Source organism: Lacerta agilis, chromosome 3 (genome assembly GCF_009819535.1).
Source record: "Lacerta agilis isolate rLacAgi1 chromosome 3, rLacAgi1.pri, whole genome shotgun sequence".
NCBI lineage: Eukaryota > Metazoa > Chordata > Lepidosauria > Squamata > Lacertidae > Lacerta > Lacerta agilis.
In genome coordinates this window covers 101,482,225-101,494,464 of record NC_046314.1, presented here as the reverse complement: position 1 = coordinate 101,494,464, position 12,240 = coordinate 101,482,225, and the positions used below count along the sequence as shown (strand labels likewise).

At 46.6% G+C, this 12,240-nt stretch overlaps 3 protein-coding genes across 7 annotated transcripts in view; 2 read left to right on the top strand and 1 right to left on the bottom strand.

Moving 5' to 3' along the window:
• PPP2R5D (protein phosphatase 2 regulatory subunit B'delta) overlaps window positions 1–1,460 on the top strand; it is a 47,180-nt gene extending 45,720 nt beyond the window's left edge. Inside the window, 1 exon segment of the mRNA XM_033144952.1 lies at window positions 1,236–1,460. Within this exon segment, the coding sequence (XP_033000843.1) occupies window positions 1,236–1,373 (138 nt within the window). The 3' untranslated portion in view covers window positions 1,374–1,460.
• Window positions 1,461–5,690: 4,230 nt separating this feature from the next.
• On the bottom strand, window positions 5,691–10,310 carry MEA1 (male-enhanced antigen 1). Of its 5 annotated transcripts, XM_033144961.1 has the most exons (5): window positions 10,204–10,292; window positions 9,628–9,664; window positions 8,428–8,707; window positions 8,209–8,305; window positions 5,691–6,399 (listed from the first exon to the last, which is right to left on the bottom strand). In XM_033144961.1, the coding sequence occupies exons 3-5, from the start codon at window positions 8,695–8,697 to the stop codon at window positions 6,236–6,238; spliced, it is 531 nt and encodes a 176-aa protein (XP_033000852.1). In that variant the 5' UTR covers window positions 8,698–8,707; window positions 9,628–9,664; window positions 10,204–10,292; the 3' UTR covers window positions 5,691–6,235. The 5 variants fall into 5 exon arrangements, with proteins under 5 accessions (XP_033000852.1, XP_033000853.1, XP_033000855.1 ...); XM_033144962.1 differs by lacking the exon at window positions 9,628–9,664 and having other exon boundaries at window positions 10,204–10,310; XM_033144964.1 differs by lacking the exon at window positions 9,628–9,664 and having other exon boundaries at window positions 10,198–10,290.
• Window positions 10,311–12,041: 1,731 nt separating this feature from the next.
• KLHDC3 (kelch domain containing 3) overlaps window positions 12,042–12,240 on the top strand; it is a 42,963-nt gene continuing 42,764 nt past the window's right edge. The window contains exon 1 of the mRNA XM_033144959.1: window positions 12,042–12,063. The gene's annotated coding sequence lies outside the window, so the exon portion shown is untranslated. The remainder of the gene's footprint in view (window positions 12,064–12,240) is intronic.

The following is a 12,240-nucleotide window of genomic DNA, read 5'->3' as shown; positions in this document are numbered from 1 at the left end:
CAGCCCAACATGCCCACCCCCACCCCCCCGCCAGCCCTGTGGCTGTCAGAAGGGAATGCAACCGGGCAGAAAGTACAGCTGCAGAGCTCAATATGCAGAGCTGCGTTACGATGGCAAATGCCAGGCACAGAGTCCCATTTTGTCCAAGTAAACATGATCAGGTTAAATGCCTTTGCTCATATGTTAGCGAGTGGGAGCACCGGAGCGCTTGTTTCTGAGCCTTGGTGTTCCCACTTTGTGAGACAGGCCTGTTAAGGAGAAAACAAAAGATAAAGAAACAGCAGGCTGTATTTCTACCTGATGAAGAAATCTAAGGTTCACCAGTTAGCCTTTATGCTTGCTCCTCGGCCTCTGTGTGTGTCACCCATCTGCAAAATAGGATGTCTTCTAGACTGTCTTCTCCATGCTGAATTCTGCTTATGATTTGCCCGCTCTACCCCTCTCTCTGTTGACCTGTAGCCTGCGGCTTGACTCGCTTTCTTAACTTGCCAGCTTTGTGTGCAGCTTTGTTAGTTCCTCATTCCTGACTCTGGCATTGCTGCTGTCTGCAGTGTGTGAGCTTGACACTGTGCATTGCTGGAATTGCTTGGTGGATGATGCTTTGCAAGAAAGCTCAAAGGCTGCATAGCACCGCTTGGGGAACCCTTTTCAGCCAAGAGTGCCACATTCCCTTCTGGGCAGCCTCCTGGCGCCCACACGCCATCAGTGGGCGGAGCCAGAGGCGGAGCAATGAACGCAAATTTCACCTTCGTACAGCAGGCTAGTTTCCACACCCGCTCATATACCCGTCTCTGTCCTCATGTCATCCAGGCAAAAACACTTAAGAGTAGGGGTCAAAGCAGGGCTGGTGAGCCCCATGGGTCACATAGAAAGGCCCAGAAACTTAGTCAAACAGGCATTTTTGCACTGGTTTTCTTTTATTTGTCTATTATTTATTTCAGGCTAGGCCCGGAAGGTGCTTCAGTAGGCAGCATCAGGAGGGCACACAAACCCTAGGGCTAGGATCAGCTTGGCACTGACCTCCAGCACACTCTATAAAGTAGGCCGGGCTTTGCCAACCTGTCACCCTCCAGCTGGCTGGGGCTGATGGAAGTTGTAGTCCAAAATGGCTGGAGGGTGCCCGGTTGGCAAAGATGGTAGTAGACCCAGCCCCCAGAGAGGAGGGCCAGGCCAGGAGGAGTTGCACCGCTCCCAGAAGCAGCCTCTGCTAACTTATTGTGGGATCTTGTGCCTAGATGCTGAAAGACATAAAGAAGGAGAAAGTTTTGCTGCGTCGGAAATCGGAGCTTCCCCAGGACGTCTACACCATAAAGGCCCTGGAAGCGCACAAGAGAGCGGAAGAATTCCTCACCTCGAGCCAGGAGGCACTCTGACGGGCTAGGGAGCCCCTGGAGGGAACACAGAAATGCACTTTGTTCTAATGTATAACTAGGGAATGAACATGGTGAGCTGTGCCTGTCCTCCGCTCCATTCTCATTCTTTCAGGTTAGATTTGATTTTACATTGTACCTCATATCCCCCCACGACACTGTCACTTCCTCCTGCTTTTTCCTCTTTACAAAGCTGTTTTTTGTGTGCACGTGTGAAAGGGAGCCTAGCCCCATCCATGAGGGGGTCATTCCACACAAGGGTCATCCCTGCTCCTCCTGTTTCCCCCCCTCCCCCCCGCATCAATCTACTCCAGTCCCAGGACCAAAGCATCGAGAGTTCAGCCGCAAACTTAACAGCAGCCTTAGCCCAATCTGGCGCCCTGCAGATGTTCTGGACCACAAATCCCATCAGGTAGTCCGGAATATCTGGAAAGCACCAGATGGTCAAAGGCTGGTGCTACAGTAATAATTCACTACAGCCCCCTAGCAATTGTTTATATCCCCCCCCCCTTTTTATCTACACCCCACACAATGATATGGTCTGAAGAATGGAACGTATTATGTGAAACTGGCAGAGCTGCTCACTACAGTCTGCTTCCTAGGGATCAAGGCAGGCTTGTTCGTTGGGGACCAAGCTAGATTTAGGAACATAGTTTTGCTCTCCCCACCCCCCCACCCCCGCCGGAATAAATGGCTAATTAGAGAGTACCGATTTGATTTGATCTATATGAATAATGGTCGCTGGCTTTTTTGTTGGGTTCTGTGCAAGGATGTAATCAGTGTGTGTGTGTGTGTGTGTCAGTGTAAGAAAGAGATCATGAATGCAAATGGAGTGAGTCAGGCAAATTTACAATTTGTTCTATTTGCACTCTTCCCCACCCCACCCCAAATTGCGGCACAATGGCAGCCTTACATAGTTCTAGGTCTGGCCTGTGCTTTTTGCTGCTCGGATCATTTGGATTGTCCGTCCCAAATACAGACTAGTGACTGATCTACACATTTACCGCACAAGAGCCTCCCTTATGAACTGGTTGGCTTTTCTCTCTGCAGTTTCAGCTAGAACTAGAGCGAGATTTGACGCTTTCCAGCAGATTCTCCTACTTGCGCCAACCTCCCTCTCTCCACTGTTGGTTTCTAAGCTTGGGAGAACGCTGGACGAATTAGTTCCCGGCTAAGTTCACAGTACACAAACAGCTTTTTAAGCATTTTTCATATTGGGGAACAAGGGAGGGAGGGGACTTAAACTGCACAAGCCAGGGAACACCTTTGCTGTTTTCTTAATAGGGATCAACACTTTGTTTGCTGGGGGGGACGGGGGACTAAGCCTCAGTGTGCTCAAGTTCATTTCAGCCGTTCTAGTTCCATGGGCCTCATCTTGGAAAGTCTCGGAGCAAGAGATAGCAAAGGCTTATTTTAGGGTGGTAGCCAGAGAGGATTACCCCATTTCCCGTAAGCTGTAGCTTTTAGCTTGTGAGCCACTGACTCAAACCCCTTGCTCAATGCAAGCAATCCAGAGCTAGAGTTTTCTAGAGGTGGCCATCCAACATCGACTTGTGGAGTTCCTGTAAGGTTCAGCCTTCCATGCCTCTAGGTCAGTGTTTCCCAAAGTTGGGCCTCCAGCTGTTTTTGGACTACAATTCCCATCATCCCTAGCTAGTGAGACCAGTGGTCAGGGATGATGGGAATTGTAGTCCGAAAACAACTGGAGACCCAGCTTTGGGAAACACTGCTCTAGGTAATTGTCAAACTGCTCTTACCTTCGAAATTTTTCTCCTATTAGTGAACCAAAATATTTGCTCAGTCGTGTCCGACTCTTCGTGACCCCATGGACCAGAGCACGCCAGGCACGCCTATCCTTCACTGCCTCTCGCAGTTTGGCCAAACTCATGTTAGTAGCTTATATCCTCCTGTAATTTAAGGCCGTAAGAGCTACTCTTGCCCTCTAGGGGCAGAAAAGGACAAATGGTTGCCTTCTTTGTGATAGCTTTTCAGGTATTTCAAGTGCTAGCATGTCCGCCTTCAGTCTTCTCTTCTGCAGCTGTAACATCCCCTGTTCCCTTTAATGTATCCTTACGAGATTTGTTTTCTATAGTTGGCCATGTTTGTTGGCCTCCGCTTAATCCAGTTGTCTATATCAGGGGTTCCATGGACCACCGGTGGTCCAGGAAATGTGTTTGAAGAACAGTTACAATTTGAATTCCATAGAATTCTATACAATTCAAATTGTAGTACAATATGAGAAATAAAAGAAGCAATAAAAATACAAGTAAAAACCATACAGCATCAAGCACAGCACGTTACAACAGGCAGAGAAAAATCATTAAGTGGTCTGCCTCAAAGTTGGGGCACCCAGAACTGGACACATTACTTCAGATGTGGTCTGACTAGTGTAGAGTAAAATGGAACTATTAACTTCTCATCTAGCCTATATTTAACCAGTTCACCAACAAAAATGTTAGAAAGACTTTGCCAAATGCTTAGCTGTAATAAAGATAAATTACATCCAGAGCATTCCCACACTCCAAGCTAACGACCTGATCAAAAAAGTCTGAGATTCTTGACAAATCCATTATGACTTCAACTAATTGTTATCAAGATTGTATATATATATATATAATTTGTTCTAGTATCATAGTCAGACTGACCAGTCTATGATTTCCTAGATATTTCTTTTTGCAAAGTGGAGCAACATTTGCTTGTCTCCAGTCCTGTGATGCCTCACAACCATTCTCCGGGATTTTTTCAATTAGTGCTTCTGCAAGTAAACTAGTGACTTCCTTTAGTACTCTACGATGTGATCTATATGCCCTGAAGCCTTGAACTCATTTGAGGTAGCTAGGTAGTTTCCTGACCAACTCCTTATTAAACTTGAATTAGCTTCATATGCTGCCATTGTTTACAGATTGCTGATTGAATTTCAGAATCATGGAAGGTCACAAAAGGGGAGGACCCTCATTCCTAATCAATTCCGCGTTAACCTTCTGTTTTATGAATTCTGACTTGCATCTCCCCACCTCAGATTCTAGGTTCCAGTCTTCTACATTTAATTTAAGGCTGTAAGTCCAAGTTCACTCACTCAGACGTAAATCCCATTGAAAGCAGTGAGGCAACCATGGGGTGCGGGAGGTTCAGACTGCAAGCCTCTTTCTCCAGTCTACATCACACTTTAAATCTTCATACGCTGTATTGCATTATCTGCACACCTACTTCACTTCTGTTGTGTTTCTCCCTATTTCTTCTGTACCTAGATTAATTTTGTTCCAAGTTCCCTAAAACCCAGTTTCATAGATCTGCCTGCATCTCACTGAAGGTACCCACTTTCCTGTACTGGTAACTGATCTGCACCGTTGCTTTTCTGAATTTGCCAATTAGTTTGGAAAGGAAGGTGAGGCACAGCTGACAACAGGCTATTAGTACTCTGACATCCAGCCCATCAATCAATCATAGCTCCTCCACTGTCCGCTGCCAAAATATTTTCAATACCCGTTGAAGATGCTCTGGCTGACTGGTGAACAGTTTCTCTGAACACTAAAGCCCTTCTTTGAGTGAGACCTGCTTAAACCTCTTGCCATGTGCCAACTGAAGCAACAAGTGGGAAACCATGACCCAAAAGGGAAGGGGGAGTTTTGATTTAATATATTTGCCTGTCTTTTCAGTGGTAGAATTGAATAGGAACCAGAATGAACTGAGTAGCCGCTGGGCTTCAAGTGTAGCTGCTGGGGGGGACGATGTTGACTTGGAGCTCTTCTAAAGCAAAGTGCAATTCAGTCAATTTGTGCCCCCCCCACCCACCCAAGGCTGGGCTCTGCAGACGAGAACTATAGGGCACATTCCACAACCTAGCCCCATAACACAACACAGCCCTTCTCTGCCTGCTGGAGTTTTGCATTGGTGGAGCAGGACTGCAATTGAGCATCATGTGCTGTATGACTTAGATGTAAATATAGCCTCTGTCTAATCTTTGTTTGGGGTCAGGGAACTTGTGTTTGGTACCTAACATTAAAGTTTAGTTTGCTGCCAATTCATTCCGGTGTCCTATGTATCTTAACAGGGATGGGAGAAGCTGTTTGAGAAAGGGGGCGAAAGAACTAACACCTCAAGCACACGGCTTCAGATCACTATTCACTTTAATCCAGCTCTACTTTTTTTTTAAAAAAAATCCCTTGTGTTTCTCCCACTTTGCTTGTATACCTTCCCTACTTTTTACATGGACAGGGTTGGAGCTGCCTCTTTCACTTCTTACATAGCCCCTTCTCAAAGGGGGGGGCAAGCAAAACTTAAAGTGATGCATTCACTCTCTGGACACAAGTATTAAGCTGCTTTACAGTTCATTATGTACATATGGTGTACTTTATTTTCAGTAGAGTATTACATAGTATGACAGTGTTGGATTTTGTACAGATGTCCCTGTATGTACAGAACTAAATAAAATGGATCTCTTGAAAAGATGACACGCTGGACTCCACCTCATGGCCATGTTTAGCTCTTAAGCCCATGTGTCACTTGGAAAAGGGGAGTGGGGCTGGTGGGGGGGAGAGTAAACAGCAGGGCTAGAATCATGCATGTCAAAGGGCGATTTCATGAGATGGTTAGTTCTCCTAGAGGCTTCTCCCTCTCCCCAAGCTTAGGAAAACAGCCTGATATCACTAGCACCACCACTCAAGTAGCTATGACTGGGCATTACAAAAAAAAAAACCCCACAAAACCCTTATGAATTAGGCCATATTTTCAATGTGACAAGGTGAACACAGAGTTTCAATGCTGATGAAAGATAAATATCTAACCCAACCAGTTCAGAGACAATGGTTTAAAGTGCAGCACTTCATGTTTAGCTCTTTCAGCAAAGGATGCACAAGATCCAGTCTTCAGTTCCATTCTGGCTTGGGGCTGCTCTGGCTCTGCCGGGCTTGCAGGGTTCGCTGCACCATATCCTGCCACTGGTCATCCGAGATTTCATTGGCCCACGCAGGGATTCCAAGCGTGGGAAGCTTGATTCCAGCCATAGTCCTTTTCACCAGCTCCACATGTTCTAGAGTCAAAGACAGCCGAGGAATGAGAGGGGCAGCACAAAAGGAAACCAGCTGTCAACACCACACACCCAAGACTCAACACAATTCCTTTTCAAGGATTTCCATATTCATGCAGTACTCAATCTGTGAATAGATAAAGGGGCAGCTCATCCAAGGTAGCATGCGACCCAGGATGAAGGCTCAGGTTTACTGGGGGGGGGGGACATACGCATTTATGGGCCCATGGTAAGCTTGAACTAGGGACTGGATAGCCAAAAACGATTGCTGCCCCACTAATCTTATGAACAAGAGAGAGCACCATAGCAATTAGCCAACCCACAAACAGAGTTACCAAGCAAAACTGCAGCCGATAATATACTAGTGCTAAAACTGAATGGGAAGAATGGAGAGAGGAATGCCATGAAAGCTAGAGGACATTGTGTGTTTGGACTTGAGCAAAGAGAAGCCAGACTTAGACCCAATAGCTCTGTAAAGTAGTCTAGATTGAGAGAGTAGTTATGTGTGGCCTTTATATGGCACTTAATCATAAAAGGGGTCATGAACACGGGTGAAATAACCCCTCTGCCACCTTGCACTTTATGTGGGCTACATGATGCTATTGTTAGGTGGATTTGTAGCTGGTTGGCTGACCAAGGCCAGAGGGTGCTCACCAATGGTTCCTTGTCATCCTGGAAAAAAGTGATAAGTGGTGTACTGCAAGGTTCTGTCCCGGGCCTGGTGTTGTTCAACATCTTTATATAAATGACTTCGATAAAGGAATAGTGGAGAAGCTCATCAAAGTTGTACATGACACCAAACTGAGAAGAGCGTGTAATGCCTCAAGAGAACAGAATCGGGATTCAATAGGATCTTAACTGGTTGGAGAACAGGACCAAAAATCATGAAAAGTAGTTCAATAGGAACTAGCAAAATGAATTTCAGTATGGACATATGTAAGGTTCTACACTTAGGAATAATCAGATGCACAAATCAGGATCAGTGGCATCTGGCTTGACACAGCAGTGCATGTGAAAAGGATCTAGGGGTCCTAGTAGATCACAAGCTTAGTATGAGTCAACAGCATGATGCAGCAGCAAAAAACAAACAAAACTAACACTATTCTAGGCTGCATCAACAGAAGTATAGTGTCCAGATCAAGGGAAGTAACAGTACCACTCTATTGTGCCTTGGTCAGATCCCACTTGGGAGTACTGTGTCCAGTTCTGGGCACCAGAGTTTAAGAAGGAGTTAAGGGTTGGGTATGCTTAGCCTGGAAAAGCGAAGACTGAGAGGTGATATGGTAGCCATCTTCAGATATCTGAAGGGCTGTCACATAGAGAAGGAAGCATGCTTGTTTTCTGCTGTTCCAGAAGGTAGGACCTGAGCCAATGGATTCAAGGGGATAGGGGATTCCAACTAAACAGAAATAACTTCAAGACGATAAGAGCTGTTCAACAGTGGAACCAACTACTTCAGCAGGTGGTGGACTATTTCAATGGAAGTTTTAAAGCAGAGGTCAAATGGCCATCTGTAAGGGATTCTTTATTTGTGATTCCTGCATTGCAGAAGGTTAGACTAGAAGACCTTTGGGATCCTCTACAACTCTGTGTAGGAATGGCAGGATAGAAAAGTGATTTAGAGGTTATGGAACAGGTTGGAGACATGGAGGATATAACAAACTAGATAATCACAAGCCTTAAAAAAGGCAGAATGGAAAAAATAACAGGCTGAATGTGGCAGGACTTACATACAACAAGTTCTAAGGCTGGCAATTCTCTCTGGAGACTATAAAGACTAAAATAAATAAAGCTGCTTCAATATAATGTTACCTGGATCCATAGGGATAGAGCTGCGAGAGTTTTGAGCTGCAGTTCCCTCCTCCTCATCGCTGTCCACAGGTGGGTCAGGCAGATGCAGTCTCATTGCCTGCATGCAGTGCATAAAGCCATTACAAGCATTAAGCATAGCACAAAGGCATGCTCATGCAAGAATCTGTGGCCCCACCTTGAGGAACCCCAGGACACATACTTGAAACAAAACTCTGCTACCTGAAGTCGCTCATTGATATCGGGCGCTGGCTCTGTGCTGGGTTCCGTTTCTTCAGCTGCTGCTAGTCCCTGATCCGGATCTTGATTCAGTGGCTGGTACAAGTAGCCATTACTACCATCTTCCTCCTCCTCTTCAGGTTCTTCACTACTCCACTCCCCAGCAGGTTCAGGGGTTCCATCAGGTGTCTCTTGCAGCCCCAGCTCTTCGTGCTCATTTGGACAGATCCTCTCTGGACCCATTATCTGTGTAACCACTGGCTCCAAGGCCATGCACTAGGATCTGAAGGGAAAACATGGAATTTAAATCTCCGCAACAATACTAAAGTTATATGTTTTTTTGAGAAAAGACTGGGAAAGGAGCATATCCTACAAAGAGATTGCAGGAAGGTTAGAGCAATAAGCACCCTAAGGCAGAACAGACCTACCTAAGAGAGTCCATTATAGTCAACTTTTAGAGCCATCACCACATTTCACATCACATACTAAAGCATTATGCCACAGAATCAGTTGGGACCATGAGGATCATCTAGTCCAACCCCATTGCAGTACAGGAATATGCAGCTGTCCCATATGGAGGTTGAACCTGCAACCTTGGTGTTATCAGCACCATGTTCTAACCAGCTGAGCTATGTAATGTGATGGGTTTCAGGCTGCCTTTCAGGGAACACCAGGATTCTATGGAAGCTTATCGGGAGCTTCCCAGAAATACAACTATACCATCTCTGCTTTAGTTTTTCCTGCAATACACAGGAAAGTGTTGAGTGTTTTTAAGTGGCTCAATTCTAGTTTGTCCAGTTATGGCAAAGCTCAATAGCCATTGGCCTAACCTGCATAGGTCACTGTTTCCCTAAGACAGAGATGGAAAACCTGCAGGCTTCCAGATGTTGGCACTCCCACTCATATATCAGCCCCAGCCTTGCCCTAAACAAGGACACTTCTTCAGGGTAAATTAGCTTCCAAGTCGTATATCCCATTTGCCTTTCACCCACATCAGTTGAGGGCTAGGTTTCATAACCAATTAACTAGACGTAGCTATTCATCTCAGTATCTCATATTGTCTTCTATGGGACAAATTAATAAGCTGTAATGTGTGATAGGAAACAAAAGAGCTAGGTTTAGGTCCCCTCTATGATCTATGTAACCTAGTGGAAGAGACTTTAAGAAAGCACTTTAAGACAATGCAGTTTAGACCAAACTCACCTAGAACCCCTAACAGCGACTGTTCTCCAAAGTATTTCTAAACTTATAATAGTAATAATACAATAACTTACCATTATTAAAACTGTTCTATTACGCCAAGCTTAGACGCATGCAATATAAAAGCATGGTGATTATTCACAGCATCGGCAACAATCCTGGCTCCCACTTCCCTTTGAGGTGGAATCATGGCTCTAACTCGCACCTCCGTAAAGTTACTTGCCTTCAAGATGCCTTTTCGCTTTTGCTGCTACCCCTCTGGAAAATAAACAAACTAGCCTTAGGCAGCCCAGGTTCAGGCTCCCCACTACCCACCCCAATGGAAGGATGGACAAAAACGTGTCTTTCCGGGTTTCAAAGGGGTTTCTATATGTGCCCGTCGTTATGGACCCTCCAAACGCCCTATAAATGCTGAGCCTTGTTATCCTCGCCCCCACCACAAATACCTCCCTTTCCAATACCGCCTGCTCTCGCCGTTTCGCCTATTGCCCTCGTGGAAGGCTACCTCAATCGCTGCCTGACGCCCAGCAAACCACAGCCGCGCCCGCCACCCAGAGCAACAAGACCCCCTGCCGTCACCCAGAAGGGAGTTCCGCCTTCCCGATCGGAGGCCGATCCCAGCCGCTCAGCCTCCGGAAAGTACGAGGCGCACAGGGCCACTGAGGATGACGTCATAGACATGCGCGGCGGGAGGAGCCATAACTATGGCAACCTGCTGCCCCTCTTGGGCGAGATACAGGCCTCGCCTCTCCACTGGCCCCTGGCAGTTCTAAAGTCGACAAGCGGCTGTGTTTGATACGGTCACAAAGCACGTTGGAAGGACTGGCCAATAGCTGCCGCCTTGCGCTTCGTGAAAGCATAAGGCTCGTGCAACAAAAGACACTCGCCGGGAATCGGGATTGCGGGGCGGAGGGGCCGGGTCTCAAGTACGGTGATGGGCAACCCAAATGCATGTAGGTTAGCAGTTCGGTAAAACCATATGTCCAAAGCCCTTCTACATCACCAGGCCAGTTTTTTATCCTTTTTAATACCACGGGGAGGCTTTTTGTTGTCGCTGCTGGTGGTGGCCAAAAAAAAAAGATGTTTCTCTTTTGCACCGTGGAGAGTTATGGAAATACCTTTCTCACAGCGCGTGCACGTGTAGAATTGCCCGACTTCCAGCAACCTCTGGGGCTCTAGAAGTTAAATCTCTTTTGAGGTTAGAGGTTGTATCTTAAAGGCGTTCCCATCCCACCCACACGGACAGGACGAGGGTGGCGTTGTGGGTTAAACCACAGAGCCTAGGGCTTGCTGATCAGAAGGTGCTCCTGCCAACCTAGCAGTTCGAAAGCAAGTCAAAGTGCAAGTAGATAAATAGGTACCGCTCCGGTGGTAAACGCCGTTTCCCTGCGCTGCTCTGGTTCACCAGAAGCTGCTTAGTCATGCTGGCCACATGACCCAGAAGCTGTAGGCAGGCTCCCTCGGCCAGTAATGCGAGATGAGCGCCGCAACCCCAGAGTTGGACACGACTGGACCTAATGGTCAGGGGCCCTTAGCCACACGGACACTCTGGACAAGAAATTCGCTCACCGATTTTGTGAAATACCTTTTATTATTGCACTTCATGCAATTATGCAAGCTGGCTAGATTTTTTGGGTTGCAAGTGAATACCTAACAAATGCAAATGATGATGATGGAGTGAGGGACGGAGCTGCGGGTCATCCTCTGTGAGAGGGGTACAGGAACATTGTTCCTACTGTATTTTTATCTGCGGAAATTTGAAGGTCAGGGTATGCAGGCTGTGTAGAAGATGTAAGGGGTATGTGTTAAATGGCACTGTATACCATATAGGCATAAAGTCACCAAGTAGGGTTGCCACCTGTCCTTTATCATAAGGGATTGTTCCTTTCTTCAAGGAAAAATATGGGACTTGTCCTTGCTTGACCTGTCCCATATTTTGCCCGACCAAAGGTGGCAACCCGACCACCAAGTGCCCTACTATAGGAAGGATCCAGGTGAATTTCTACCTACTGGTGTTTATTATGGTTTTTTTTTTTTAATGTAACTCCATGTTGCCTGTAAGACAAGTTGGAAGGGTTTGTATCCTGAAAGACGGCGGGGATATAAATACTTGAAATAAATAACTACAGTTGCCCCCCACAGAGCTACAATTCCCAGCACCTTTAACTACAGTTCCCAGGGTTCTTTTGGGGGGCGGGGAGTGTGCTTTAAATGGTGCATACGCAGCCGTAGTTAAATCTTCTTTCTCTGCCAGTTCTCCCAGGTTCCTTTTCTCCCTCCGGGCTTATGTCTGGAGCCTGGCTTCTGGAGCTCGCACCACCCACCTACCAACCTAAGACCATTCAGTCCAGAGTCTAAAATTACCTGCACCCGCCGCGTGTGCACAGAATTGCTTTACCAAATCCGTATCAAGTGATCTGGACCCGTTATGTAAATAAGGTAACCTTCATGCAGCGCGAAGCTGGTGGAAAGAGCTACAGCGGCTAGGGGCTTCTTAAAATCCCCCTTTTTGCATGCGTGGATATGTGAAGACGCTGCCCGGGCCGCCCCACTTCGTGGCCATTTTTTTGAAACCGGCGTGCTGGGGTCCAGAGTGACGGGGTAAAGAAGAACACC